Source organism: Rousettus aegyptiacus, unplaced genomic scaffold, assembly GCF_014176215.1.
Source record: "Rousettus aegyptiacus isolate mRouAeg1 unplaced genomic scaffold, mRouAeg1.p scaffold_m13_p_2, whole genome shotgun sequence".
Lineage (NCBI taxonomy): Eukaryota > Metazoa > Chordata > Mammalia > Chiroptera > Pteropodidae > Rousettus > Rousettus aegyptiacus.
Genome location: NW_023416295.1, coordinates 133,423,611 through 133,437,501, shown reverse-complemented (window position 1 = coordinate 133,437,501; position 13,891 = coordinate 133,423,611). Strand labels below are relative to the sequence as shown.

Genomic DNA, 13,891 nt, shown 5'->3' with positions numbered 1-13,891 from the left:
CTCACATGAATAGGTGTTTTCTCTCTTCTTCCTCAAGACTCACAGCTTAACCAACGCTAGTGGTCCCAGCTCTGCTAGGACCCTGTTTCAGGGTCCTATTTCCTCTCCACTGGTTTCCCCAACTTCTGTCAATTGTTCTCAGCTCTATGTCTGGAAAGTAACTTTGTCTAGAACCCTGAACTACTATCTCCCCTTCCTCTCCTTATTGCCAAGTCTGAACAACTTGCTCCTGTCCTCATCGTTCCCTAAAACCATGCCCAACTTGCAAATTCTGGCTCTATCATTTAGGAGCTGTGTGACCCTGAGCAAGTAGGGTACCTCTTCTTCACCTCAGTTTCCTCTTTTGTAAAATAGAGATAAAGTAATACCCACTTCATATGATCGTTAAAACGATTCCACAGTTGGGCCCATGTGCAGCACGTACAGCAAGCAGTGCCTAACCTGGTTCTTGTAAGTTATTGTGACTATGATTTGCTACTACTTCCTGATCAAGACAAGAGGGCCTTTTCCTTGTCTTCAACTCCTTCCAGAGCATGGAGCATTTTCAGTGATCTCCACCAACTTGCTCCTCACCGCATCCTCCTAAGTGCTGCTTCTTGGCCTCCTTGGCCAGCTCCCTTCCTCCTCCTGCTCTTAGTGTAGGATGGCTCTTTGGCCTTCCACGCTTTCCTCCACACATTCTAAATTCTCTCCTTTTTAAGGTTTCCAGCCTGTTGTGTCATGTTCATCCCACGGGGCATCTTTCAGATGTTTTCCCCCAGGCTTTTCCATATTATAAAACTAGAATTCCTTTGCATTATGAAATAGGATCTCTCTCATAGATACGACTTGATAACGATCACGTCACTTAACATGCCACATGTTTCTTCATCTGTAAAATGAGAAGGCTAGAGGGAGATGATCTCTCAGGTTCCTTCCTGCTCAGAAAAATGTCCACAAAATTTCTTTCTAGACTACAGCTTCCCTCTGGACTTCTCCACGTGAATGTCTGCCATTACCTCAAACTCCACATGCCTAACTGAACACATCACCTGACCTCAAACATCAACTTTTCTATTTCTGTTAAAGAGAACATTCATTCTCCTCATCACTCTGACTTGGAATCTGGCCAGATATCACTTTAAAGCTACCTCATATCTAATCAGTCACCAAGCCCTATCGACATTCTTTCATAATGTCGTTTTTCTTCCTCTCATTCCTTTCAGCTTCACCATCCTAACTTTGACAGCCACTTTCCTCCATGCTATCTACTGATCCCTCCCCTCGCCCATCTATAGACACAGACTCTTCCTGAAATTATATGTCTTGCACATTCCTCTTCCCCACTTGCCAAACATAACTGCACCTAATCTCTTGAACCTCAAATCCAAAGCCCAGATTGCTCATAACTATCTCTTTAATTTTTCTTTCCCATGACATTCATCCTGAACCTTCCATTCCTACAATGGAGCTACTCTTAACGCAGTTTTCTGCTATGTTCACATCATTCCCTTGGCCCTGAACATACTCTCTCACCCCTGCTTCCTATCAAGCCCATGTCTACTTAAGTACATTTCTTTCAAAGCTCAGCTTGCTTGCTTGCTTGCTTGCTTGCATGTTTTTTGTTTTTCAATTTCAAATTACACTTCTCCATGATGTCTTTCTTCAATGACTGACCACTGATTGAGTATTTACCTGTGGTGAATTCTTACAGCATATCTGTATCGATTACTCGTTGGCTTTAGCAAGGGTTCTTATATAGTTTAATAATCTTTTATGTAGTTATCCTTCTCCCTAATTACAATTTCAGCTCTTTGTGGGCAGGGACCATAGACTTCATAGCTCCCTAGCCCATGGTGATAGTAAATATATTAATAATGATGATGACTAAATTTAAGAAGAAAGCTATGATGGTATGTCTGCACGTAATATATCAGCAATCCTCACAAACACAATTTCTCAGGAAAACAAAACAAAAATGAGAAGATAAAGAAAGTAACATATAGTAAAGCCCCACCTAATAGTTTTCGTGAAGACTGCCACTTAATTTCTTTTACATTTGACCTGGGCATGTGAAAATGAATTTAAAATTGTAAAGTACTATATAAACGGAAGGTATTTACTATTTAACATTCTGGCCGCTATTCCTGGGATGTTAAGAATCCTAGCACGATTTCTAAAAGTCCTTAGAAAGCCTTACATTAAAGCAGTGAGTGGTTCTCAACTGGAGACAAATTTGCCCCCTATCCTTTGGGGGACATTTGGCAATGCCTGGTGACATTTTCGGACATCTTCTAGAGTTGATAAATCAGGAATGCTGCTAAACGTCATATAATTCACAGGACGGCTTTCCATAACAGAGTTATCTAGCCCCAAATGTCAGTAATGCCAAGGGAGAGAAGCCCTTGTTTAAGGAAGTGTTTAAGGAAGATCACTAGGCGATAAGGACTGACCATTTCTGTGTGGGGCAGGGAGATGAGCTGCTCACTTCCTTGGACAGATTGTCCCCTGTGTCCTATCTCGTTTGCTGTATCCCAATACCTGTTTCTACAGCCCCATAATTCCTCTTCTGTTCAGGTACCCATATGAGCTTTTAAATGTCTGTTATCAATATGCTCAGCCTATGATGTCTGGGAATTAACCTACCCACATGCAGATGTTTTGAAACTATTGTGATTTCTCTAAGGCAGAAAATACTGATAAACTCCAGAAGTTAATGCATTCAAACTGTAACTCAGGGTATAGGAGGACAGACTGTATATTACATTTTTTTAAATTAAAGCTTAAAATTAATTAGAATAGCGAGTGTATTTGAGCAGTGTAAATACCTCAAAATTAAAAAATCTTCCTCATCAACTAAAAATCCATAGATTTAAATAATCACTAAAAACTTACACAGTTGAAAACAGCCTGGAATATTGCAGCTTATGAGAGAATTCTTTTTCTTTGCATATGTATGTTTTTGCTCTAATGATATCCCTGATCGAGGATTACTACAGAACTAAAAACAACGAATGAGAGTTTGTTTTTAAGCCCTGGCTAAGCTATGACAGTTAACTCCCAACAAAATATCCTAGGAAAAACAGAAATAATAAGAATTGTAAAGCACCACGAAGTGATGCATGCAAAAAGGATTGTATATAAAAAGAAACATTTTAACATATGCCTTTATTTGAAAAGAGAAACCATAATAAAACATGGTATAATCCAATACTGGATGATGTTATAGTTTTTGAATACTTTTTTTTTTTCCTTCTCTCTGGACTGTGTCTTCTCACCTTAAAATAGGAAAGGCAGATTAACTGATGTACTCTTAAAGGCCTCCCCCAGTTCTTAAATCCTCTGAATGTATGATTCTATAGACTATTTCTTAATGGATCACTTTCAGAGATAAGGTGATGGGCCTGTAGCCAAATCTTTTGAAGAGGTAACTTAGACTAGTAATCCTCAGTACTGACTAGAAATAGGAATCACTTCAATAGCTTTTAAAAATAATAATAATGATAACCTCCCCCAACACACACCAGTTTCTGATTTGATTGGCCTTGGATGGTATCAAAACATGGATATTATAAGTATTTGACAAGGTATCCTAATGTGCAGCCAGTGTTAAGATCTACAGATTTAATCTATGGCTATGCTACCCTGAACACCAGTCCTGTCTGATCTCGGAAGCTAAGCGGGGTTGGGCCTGGTTAATACTTGGATTGGAGACTGCCTTGAAAGACCAGGTGCTGTAGGCATAAAAAATAAAATAAAATAAAAAAGAGATTGTAAGCCGACAAGGTCCTTGCATGCTGTGAGGTCAACCAAGGGTTGCTTTGCCTAAAAAAATAAAAATAAATAAAAATAAAAAATAAGATCTACAGATTTATACTAAGGGTTAAAAACAAATGCAGCGAGGCCCCAGGGAGGTAAGATAAACGAGCAAAGCATATTGGGCATAAAGAACTGGAGAACACGTGTCCCTAGGAAAAAAGCTAGGTCTTTTGATTTTTTTTCCCAAAAAATTCCAGAGATCCAGATTTTAAATGAAATTCTGAGATTTCAAATTGACAACTAATTCTAAACAATTTTAAAAGAGAGCATAGGTCACACAAAACATGCCCACAGGCTTCATTTGGTTCCATAGCCACCAGTTTGCATTCTAAACAAAACCAGTTCAACAAAGAAAACATAACTTTTTCTCTGTACTCTGTCCCATCTCTCTCCCACTCAGAGTCTCTTCCTCCCAAACCCCTGGGCCACAGCCTATCCCCTTTCTTTTGCTTCCATTATCTCTTTCTTTCCCAATCTTCTTTGTCACTCCTAAGAGATGGAAACTGAGAGCCACACATTAAATCTTTATGTGGCCCTGGCTGTATCACTGGGTAGGCTTCTATGCCTGGGGAAATTCAGGTTATAAATTGTAACATGAGGCTGTGGCTCCATGATGTCTACAACTGGTTAGTTTAGGTAATCAAGGGAAAAGTCATCATGATTTAGCATTACTCAGACTTTATCAAATAACATATGACAGTCTTCATTTAATTTCTGATTTTGATTTGTCTGCTTTTAATTCTGAACCACTGAATATTAGAATTATCCCTGGTGGAATTTTTTCTTCAGTTGTTGTTATTTTTGTTGTTTGTTTGTTTATTTGTTTTAATTCTCATGTCTGGGCTCTACCCTAGGCCAACTAAATCTGAATCTCTGAAAATAGTGTCTTGACATTCATAGGTTTTAAAAGACCTCAAGGTAAGTCTTCTGTGAAGCCAGAGTTGAAAATCACTAATCTAAACCCAACCTCTAAACATTAACAGTGTCTTCAACTCCAGATGATTATCATTATGAATAATTCCTTTAATTTGTTCAAGGATTTTCTAGGCACTGTTCTCATTGTATCTTTCCAACTCTGTGAGTTAGGCAGCTCAGATACTATTATTAGCATGGGGCAGATGAGAAGATGAGGCATAAAAATGTTGAATGAGTTGCCCAAGTGCACCCAGCCAGTTATTGGCAAAGACACATTGTAACTTCACTTGAAAAAGAGATCAAGTTTCCCCAAACCGTAGTGCATGCCTAACCACTGAATTCCTTTACAATTAGTAAGTAACCCTAACATAACACACAACTGGTCACTAGAAAAACAATTAATACGATGTAATGAAATTTCAGAAATAAGTATAACGATGACTCAGTTTAGGGTCACTGTTCTAAGCTGTGCTTTTCTGAAGTGTGTGATGTGACTCTGAATGTGCTTACTTCCAAGCACATACTTTCCCTACCACCTTTTACAGATGCATATTCTTGCAGAGACTGAAAAGATTCCTGTAGTTTCCATTAAGATATTATTTTCAGAAAAGTATTTTTAAATGATTAAGTAGTCATAGAATAGCAGAGGTAAGGGAAACTTTACTGATCAACTTTCCCCACCTCCTCTGATAGATGAGAAACCTGAAGTCCCTTTTAATTCAATATATATAGAGTGCTAATACCATGCCAAGCACCTCACATCCATTATCTTGATTAAATCTTCAGGATCACTCAATAAGATGGGAACGACTACTGCCATCATCATCATCATCATCATCATCATCATCATCATCATTCTCATTAAACAAATGAAAAAAAAAAACCCTGAGGTTTAGAGATGTTAAACAACTTGCCCAAAGTCCTAGGCTGGAATATCTTCCCTTAATATCCCAGGAGTGGATCCAGGACCCCTGTGAGTACCAAAAGTCATGGAAGCTTAAGTCCCTTATATTAAATGGTGTGATAGTTGTATATAACCTAAGCACATTCTCCTGAATACTTTAAATCATCTTTAGATTACTTATAATACCTAAAGCAATGTAAATGATATATAAATAGTTGTTACCGTATATTGTTTAGGGAATAATGACAAGGAAAAAAAGTCTATACATGTTCAAAATAGATGTAACCAAAGTAGCCATAACTACATAGTATACATCAGCAACAATGTAATATTTTAAAAAATATTTTTGATCCACAGTTGATTGAATCCAAGGATGCAGAACCCCCAGATACCAAAGGCTAACTGTATTTACATTCGACTCAAAGACTATGGCCTTATCCCCTTAATAGTGCAAAAAGTAAACAATAAACAAATCTTTATGAAAATGCTAAGAGGTAATCAGTGAATGCTTATCTGAAGAGACAGAAGATTGGCATTTGTGTTATGCCTTCACAAATATACAGGATTTCAGTAGGCATTCCAGTCTGGAATCGACACTGATGTTGAGGCATAAGGGTGACAGGGAAGGCACAGGGTGAACTAGGACAAAGAGATGGAAAGAGATGAGGAGTCATATTGTGGAGGGTCCTGAGTGCCTGCTTAAGGAATTTATGCTTTAATTATAGGCAATGGAAACCCACTGAAGACTTTTAAAAGTAGGGTCATTAAATAAATGTGAACCGAGTTTTAGAAATACAGATCTCATGGAAGTGTCGAGATTGAATTCGGGGAGCAGAAGTTGGTATGGAGGAAACCAACTAGAAAATCCTTATAACTCATCAATTAGCTACTTCACTCTTTACCATATGTTGGGTTTGCATCTTCCCTGAGCTCTGGTTTCTTCAGGGCACCTCCATGTCTGTTTCATGATTCTTATATCACAGCACACTACTTGAATTGCCATGTCTAAGTCAGGTAACAGACTTGAACTTGAGCAGTGGGAATGGAGATAAATAGGTTTACAAGGGCCTGGTAAATATGATCCAGCAATCCCCCTACTAGGTATTTACCCCAAAGACTTGAAAACCCATATCCAAAAAGATATTTGCACACTGCTGTTCATAGCAGCAATATTCACAGTGGCCAGGACATGGAAGCAACCAAAGTGTCCTATGATAGATGACTGGCTAAAAAAGCTGTGGTTCACATATACAATGGAATATTACTCAGCCATAAGAAGAGCTGAAACACTGCCATTTGTGACAACATGGATGGACCTCAAGATAATCATACTAAGCGAAATACATCAGAAAAAGTTGAAAATCACATGATATATCACTTACATGTGGGATATAAACCTAAAAGCAACAAATGAACAGAACAAACATGGATGTGGACTATAGACTAGTGGTTATCAGAGGGTAAGGGATGTAGGGAGTGGGGAGTTAGACGGGGTGAAGGGGGTCAAATATGTGGTAACAGAAAGAAATCTAACCGGGAAGTGAACACACAGTGTAAATATATATATGTATATATATACATATAAATACATACATATATGTATATGTATATGTATATGTGTGTATATATATATGTGTATATATATATATATATGCCTTGCTGTTAAAGTGTACAGCTGAAACTTATTGGATTTCATTAACCGATGTCACCATTAAGAAATCAATTAATTAATTTTCTAAAAAGGGACCTGGTAATTGCTCAGAAGAGAGACAGAAGCAGAATAGAAAAAAGATTAATGTTTTAACTTTGGAGAAGGGGAACAAATAAGGAGATACAGAAAAGAAGGACTGGTCAACGAGAGCAGAAAGAGGTAAATGACATAGAGCTTGGCCAAGATCTCAATCCAACAGGCATTTATGAAGTAGCTACTCTGTGCTGGACATCCAGGAAACAACGATAAGTAAAATTGGCTTTGCCTTCAAGTATCATCCTGAGGAAGGAAAAGACAAGCAATAGCTGGATGCCTGGCCTCCCAGTCTCAGGACAAATGTCACCCTCTCTCACACGTCCTCCTAGAGTGTGTCATCTATCTCAAGCACCCTCCCCCACCACATGATGTTTTATGTCATCACACTAATATCCAAAACTCATTTATACATGTACTGATTATTTGTCCCCCCGCCCCCATGGAAGCCTCATAGAAGCAGCAACTTTATCTTGTTAGTTGCTGCCTCCCACAATATAAGCCCTTGGTAGGAAATATTTATTGAATATGTTTTTTTAAAAAAATTGGATAAACCTCATCAAGGTTAAGACCTCAAATCAAACTAGGAGGCTTTCCAGATGCCTACGGCAACATACCGAGAATTGAAGTGACTGAAGAGTAAAGTCACTTGAGATGGTGACTAAACCAAAATCCAGGGGGGCCCACAGGGATCAGTGCCCTGACTGGACTGTTCCGCCTAGATTTCAGTAGTCCCCACCCTGCGTGAGATGTTTAACAATGAGACCAGCCAGCCACCTAGCTCAGGTTTTATTTCCGTTGTCTTTCTGACGTCAGAAAAAGCACGAGTTGCTGCAACATTTTTTTTCTATCAAGGTGACAAATTACAGCCTCGCTGGGCCCTGCAGTCTGCAAACCATAGATTTAGTCTCTCCTCTCCCTTATATTAAAAAATAATAACAATAAAAATAAACCCAATGCAGAGGTGTCCAATCCATAAATACCATTTCCTAGTGCTGGGGTCTTTTTTACTCTTAACTACATACATCACCATGGATTCGTCTGAGAAAGTAGGTGATCCTGGCGGCAGTTAGGTTTCCACCGGAAAACCGGTGCGCCAAAAACTGGGTCTGCGTCGCAGAGCGAGACACGAAGGACTCTCAACTGCATCACCACCTTCCCCAGTCAAAGACAGCCTGTAAAAGGCACACCGAGAGGCCCTGACGCTGTTACCGCGAAATTCCTTTTGCCGCCATATGCACTTCTACCTTCTCTGACTACTGTTCCGGCCAAACCCAGAGGCGGGCGATTCTGCAGGGAAGCAGCGCCCGTATTATCTAGGGTCCCAGTGGGTGCTGAGGAGCCCGACGCTCTGGGAGGCAGATTGGACGCGGGCGCCCCGGGGCGCGCCCTAAGGCGGAGGTGCGCTTTCCTCCCCGCACTGACATGGGGAGTTTAAAGGCCTTTTGTGGCAACATTTAGGGACACGAGCAAAGTGCCAGGTCGGGGAGGAGGTGCAGTGGAGGCGAGGGCAGTCGGCGCCCGCACTCCGCGCAAGAGGTGGCCTTTCGTTGGCCAGCTTCAGGGGGTTCTAGCTCCCAGAACAGCATTTCTTTCTCCCCTTCTTCATTTTGGAAAGAATCTCGTCAAGGCGGGAAAGGACAGTGAGTCACTGCCAGCATCCTTTAGCAATCTCCGCCCTACATCCTCCTACAGAGAGAGGCGCAGACCTCGGGGCAGAGGAGGCACATGTGCTCGGGTTTACTCGCGCTCTGCGGCCAGACTCCGAGACCCAGCCCGCCGCACACACACCCGCAGGACATCGCACGCTTTCCACTGAGCCCTACAGATACAGAAAATTTCCCCATATGCCCGGGATGCAAACACTCCTCGGGTATGCAGTCGCGCCCTCAAGTCGGCTGCGCTATCCCTCCAGACCCGCGTGGTCCCTGAGCCTTGTATAATTTAACCAGATCCGGTGCCACACGCTACCACTACGAAAATAGACCCCAAAAGTAAGCCATAGCCCACGCGAAGGTGAAATCCGGGGCCTCTGCGCCTCCTTATGCTGCCGCTTACGTTCGGAAGAACAAGGGACCTGGACTTTTCCTTTCCCAAAAGAAAACCGAACACGCTCGGCAAGGCAAGGGCTCGCACCCCTGCTTTCACGTTCGCATGGATGACTTCTACGTTAACCGCCTCCTCCTCGCACATCGAAAACATCCCTTTCCTCCCGCCGCCTCTCCTCTGCTCTTCTGGGTAAGGAAAATCACCCTACCTCGGGCAATCAAGGGAAAAGTGGCCAAAGGAGAGACGTCAAGGTGTCCGCCCTTTCGGATTTTCCTCCAGCAGTATGATGTCCTTTGTGTCAAGGTCTGGCTGCCTCTGCTGGAAAAGGTGGCCTCCGTGAGCGAGGGCTGGGCAGGAAAGCTTGGTGTGGCCTGGTGGATTTCGGAGGAAGGTGAAGGGCGGAGGTTCCCAGCGACCTTCAGGCAGAGTGGCTTGGTGGCCCCAGCCCGCGCTCTCCTGGCTCTCCTCCTCCTCCTTTCGGGGCGGATTGCATCAGTCTCCCCCGCCCCACCCCCACCCCCCTCCACCCACATTCTGCCCGCCAACCTCGCACTTACTGCGACACGCTCGGGCGCTGAGGGTCTCGAATCGTAGTCATTCTCCTACTGCGGGGCGCGTTGCCCTTGCGCATCCATGGCTCGTGATGGTTTAACGCAGAAAGTCAGGCCATTCCTCCGTGTCCTGCTCGTCGTCACCTCCCCTACCGCGCGCCCGCTCTTTAACCAAAGCTGCATGTCACTGAGCAATGCCCGTCACATGGTGTGTCTCTGGTGGCGGCCGCCCCTAACGTCTCCCTCTCGGCGCGCTCGCTGAGGCTACAGCGACCCCGGCTGGCGGTGATGAGCATCGGGGAAGGAGTCAGAGAGAGGGTGCAGGGCGTGCGTGTGCCAGGCACACTGACGGTGGCACCGGGAGCAGACGCTACGCGCAGCCTGGACACCTGCCCCACACCCTCCTGGGACCCGGCAGCGAGCCCAGAACTGGGCTGCAGCGGCGGCTGGAGACTGGGAGCCCTTGGGGATGGAGTGGGGCGGCTAGGAGGGTGCGGGCCGAGGAGAAGAGGGCTGTTCGCTTGGGGTGGGGGTGCATATTGGGGTACTCCAGAGTCCAGTCAGGCCACGGGACCAAGGGGAGTTGCATTGTGGGAAGGGCGCAGCATGTGGATGGCCGCTGCAGTAGCTTGGTCCGCCAGCAACCCCGCGAGCTGCTGTCAGCGCCGGCAGCGATGGGGCCGTGTGTTGGCTCTGGGTACAGCCAGGCGACAATGTGGGTTGGTGGGAAGGGGGCCGAAGTAACCCGGGCAGCGGGTCGCGCGGGCACCTTTGGAAAGCCTTTGTCCTTAACCTGCAGTGGGAGGTGCCTCCGCTCTTCTGGATCCAGCACCCGGAGACCTCGCCAGCCTTCCCCGAGATCTGTGCTACGGAGCTGTTTTGGGGACTGGATTTGACAGGACGCGAAGCATTTTCCGAGCTCAGCACGCACACGGGCCTAGGCGCAAAGAGGCTCGATTGTTTCCCCTCCAGGATACCCCCCACGTGATTCTGCCAGGCGCTACAAATCCGGAGAACAGTGCGAGTGAGGGAGCAGGATAAAGGAAACTGGGCAACTGGGCCCGTTTCGTTTTCTTTCGCTTACCCTTTGTTTCAGCCTCTTTTAATTGGGCAATTCCTTGTAGAGTTCTGTTTCTTTAAAATGGCAACAGGAAATCCCACCTGCACATCAGCCAATTAGACTGTCATAGCGCAAATTTGCAGGGTGGAAACTCGAGCTTTTTATTGACAGGAATGGTTCGGTCTCCGTGTTCCATCAAAACAGGAAAGGGGAGGTGAATCATACTTCAAAAATTAATCTACCTGGAGGGTTTCAGGCAGGTAGTCAGACTGAGTAGTCGCTGTAATGGAGTAGCTATTGCTTTTTCTTTCTTTTTCTTTCTCCTTTCTTTCTTTCTTTCTTTCTTTCTTTCTTTCTTTCTTTCTTTCTTTCTTTCTTTCTTTCTTTCTTTCTTTCTTTCTTTCTTTCTTCTCTCTCTCTCTCTCTCTCTCTCTCTCTCTCTCTTTAATCACCACTGGAAAAATGAGAACACAACCAAATCTCGCACTCCTCAGGACTAAAATCCTTATTCCCATCCAATGGCAGTAAATGCTTTGCATTATTAGTTCAACAATTGCTTCCTGACAACCCTATTTAGGAGGCATGCCCTTGAATAAACTGGATAAACTGAACAATCAGGGCAAGCAGAAGAGGGCAAAATGATGGGCAGCCTAGCTCAGACAGACCTGTGATCAAATTCTTCCTCTGACACTTGCTGCTTCTCTAGCATACTTTGTCCTAATCCTGTTTTCCCAATTTGTTAAGAAGAAGGTTAATATTACCCACATCATAGTAATATCCTACAGGTCATCAAAAAGTTGATTCTTCTTCTCCTTTCTGTCCTTCCTAGAGGAAGCTTATTTAGTATAAATGTTTACCTTATTAGGCAGAATGTTTATTCACCAATGTTTGTTTGGAAAGTTTACCTTTTGATTAGTTTTAACGTACTTGCCAGTTTTGATACACCAAAAAGACTGCAGTTACCAAGCATTTTTTGAATTGGATTCAACAGTGATGAATTGAACTTCTACTCCTTGCCAGCAACTATGCTAAACACTTGAGATATAAATATCATCTCATTTAATCCTTTCAACCACTCAATTAGGTATTATCTCCTTGTATAAACAAGAAAGTAGGTTTAAAGAAGCTAAATTAACCATGTTCACTTAAGACTAAATGGTGAAAGGGGAAATGAGAGAAATGGTTCTTGTTTAGGTATCCTTTCAAAGTCCATGCTTTGTCTTAATCATGAGGCTATAACCATTTGCAACTAGACACTCTTGGGCCAAGAATTTACAAGGACCTTCCCCCCTCATCTGGATTTTAGTTGACAACCTGTACCTGGAGTGTAAACATGAACATAGAGGCAGAAATGAAGGACTTTTGCTATATGGAGAATTGGGAGGAAGAAGGGAAGGGGTAGGGTTCAGCATAAGTAACTTAAATGTGAGTTTTTCTCCAGGACTGCTTGTAGGTGAAACTTCTTGTCAGGGGTCCTTTTAGTAGCTCAGCACTTAAACCCAATTGCTATGGTCTCAAATGGGGGCCAACAGGGTGTCATGATGACAACTCCCCTATTCACTGTATGCTTACCGAGAGGCAATGGAATAAGCACGTCAAGTGGTCTCTCATTTAATCCTCGCAACATTCTTAAGGGGTGCTGCAGACCATCCTAATCTCTGACTCAGAGGTTCAGGAATTTACCCCAGGTTCACACAGCTCTCATCAGCACATCTAGGTCTTGAATCCAGAGCTGACTCCAAAGCCTACTCTCCATGCCTGGCTCTAGAATGTCCCCTGGTGCTGGAACAATCCTCTTTGGAGGGCCAGGAGGTGGGATAAGTCCCAGGCCCCTCTGCCTTTAGATGGGAACCACTGCCCTGTTTCCAGTGAGTTCAGGGGCTCAGTTTACTCTGTCGTAGATTTGTGAACTCCATGGGCATTGTGGATAGTATCTAATGTTCTCAAAATGATACTGCGGTAATCAGGACACATTAACAGGTTGTATTGTGGGTTGCCCTGTGGAACTGAGAAAATAGAAATTCTGTATCTGCTCTGAAAGTGGGGCTGGAGAAGGAATCTGTACTATAAGAAGAGAATCAAATCACACCCCCAACAGGATTCAGCCTGAATCTAAGCCACATCTGCTGTCAACTCAGCTTCACCCTGTGCTCAGCAAGGTTGTACTTGCTTCCCATCTGAGTTATCCAATAGGAAAAGTGGAAGCGCTTACAGAGAAGATATGCTTTCTTTCATGGGTTTTCAAAGCTTTCCAAATAATCTGGGCCGATACGATCAGACTTATTGCGTATGAGTTTTTAGTAACAGGATCAAAACTATCTTCTGAGTATGTATACTTTTGCTTTTTAATCTGTAAAGGACTGTTAGAGGACAGTCTGAATTTTAACAATGAAGAAAAATTAAAAAATCACCTGGTAAAGTTATTTCAGAATAAGTGTCCTGTGTGATTTCTACTTGTAACAGAAGCCACCAATAAACCTCACTAGAGAGTAAATTATTTATTCTGAAATCAGCCTCTCATTCCTATTTATAAGGTCTATCCTGAAACAGTAGATGGTCTTTAAAATTACTGGGTTTTCTTTTGACAGATGTAATCGCATTTTCTTGCCCGATTAACCTTTTTTCTTTAATCGTCCTTGCTGTTCCTTGGATCTCATCCAAAGATGACAATATTTTGACCCTAGGAGTTAGTTAAGCAGTCACAGCAAAAAGTAATTTGCAACTAAAGGAGTCTCCAGTTGTCTTGGTCATCCACGATGCTATGGATCCTGACTACCCCCTTCAGAAGTGCTGTGACAGGACTTACTATCACCTATTCCAGCATCATGATAAATGTTCTACCCCTCCAGATTTGTAATTGGCTCTGGCAG

At 43.1% G+C, this 13,891-nt stretch overlaps 2 protein-coding genes across 8 annotated transcripts in view; one reads left to right on the top strand and one right to left on the bottom strand.

The window, feature by feature from the left end:
• The window catches only part of SLC38A1 (solute carrier family 38 member 1), a 61,120-nt gene extending 51,000 nt beyond the window's left edge, over nucleotides 1–10,120 (bottom strand). For 2 of the 5 annotated variants that reach the window (XM_016165949.2, XM_016165917.2), the window contains exons 1-2: nucleotides 9,968–10,113; nucleotides 9,619–9,884 (exon numbers count right to left, since the gene is read on the bottom strand). The gene's annotated coding sequence lies outside the window, so the exon portion shown is untranslated. Of the gene's footprint in view, nucleotides 1–9,618; nucleotides 9,885–9,967 lie in introns of all 5 variants that reach the window. The other 3 variants (XM_016165931.2, XM_016165924.2, XM_016165940.2) reach the window with 3 other exon arrangements.
• LOC118613650 lies at nucleotides 8,993–13,452 on the top strand. 3 transcript variants are annotated; one of them, XR_004955613.1, is made up of 2 exons: nucleotides 8,993–9,599; nucleotides 10,761–13,452. XR_004955613.1 is itself a non-coding variant. In XM_036236492.1 (2 exons), exons 1-2 carry the CDS (start codon nucleotides 10,250–10,252, stop codon nucleotides 11,000–11,002), a joined length of 651 nt encoding a protein of 216 aa, XP_036092385.1. In that variant the 5' UTR covers nucleotides 10,230–10,249; the 3' UTR covers nucleotides 11,003–13,452. The 3 variants fall into 3 exon arrangements, 2 of the variants coding, with proteins under 2 accessions (XP_036092385.1, XP_036092384.1); XM_036236492.1 differs by lacking the exon at nucleotides 8,993–9,599 and adding an exon at nucleotides 10,230–10,658; XM_036236491.1 differs by lacking the exon at nucleotides 8,993–9,599 and adding an exon at nucleotides 10,230–10,676.
• The last annotated feature ends 439 nt before the right edge of the window (nucleotides 13,453–13,891 follow it).

Excerpts from the sequence above, each read along its gene's own strand:
- LOC118613650 (XM_036236491.1), top strand. The coding sequence starts at position 10,250 with ATGAGCATCGGGGAAGGAGTCAGAGAGAGGGTGCAGGGCGTGCGTGTG. Across the intron at positions 10,677-10,760 it reads GGGTACAGCCAGGCGACAAT|TGGGAGGTGCCTCCGCTCTT; the intron begins GTGGGTTGGTGG and ends CTTAACCTGCAG.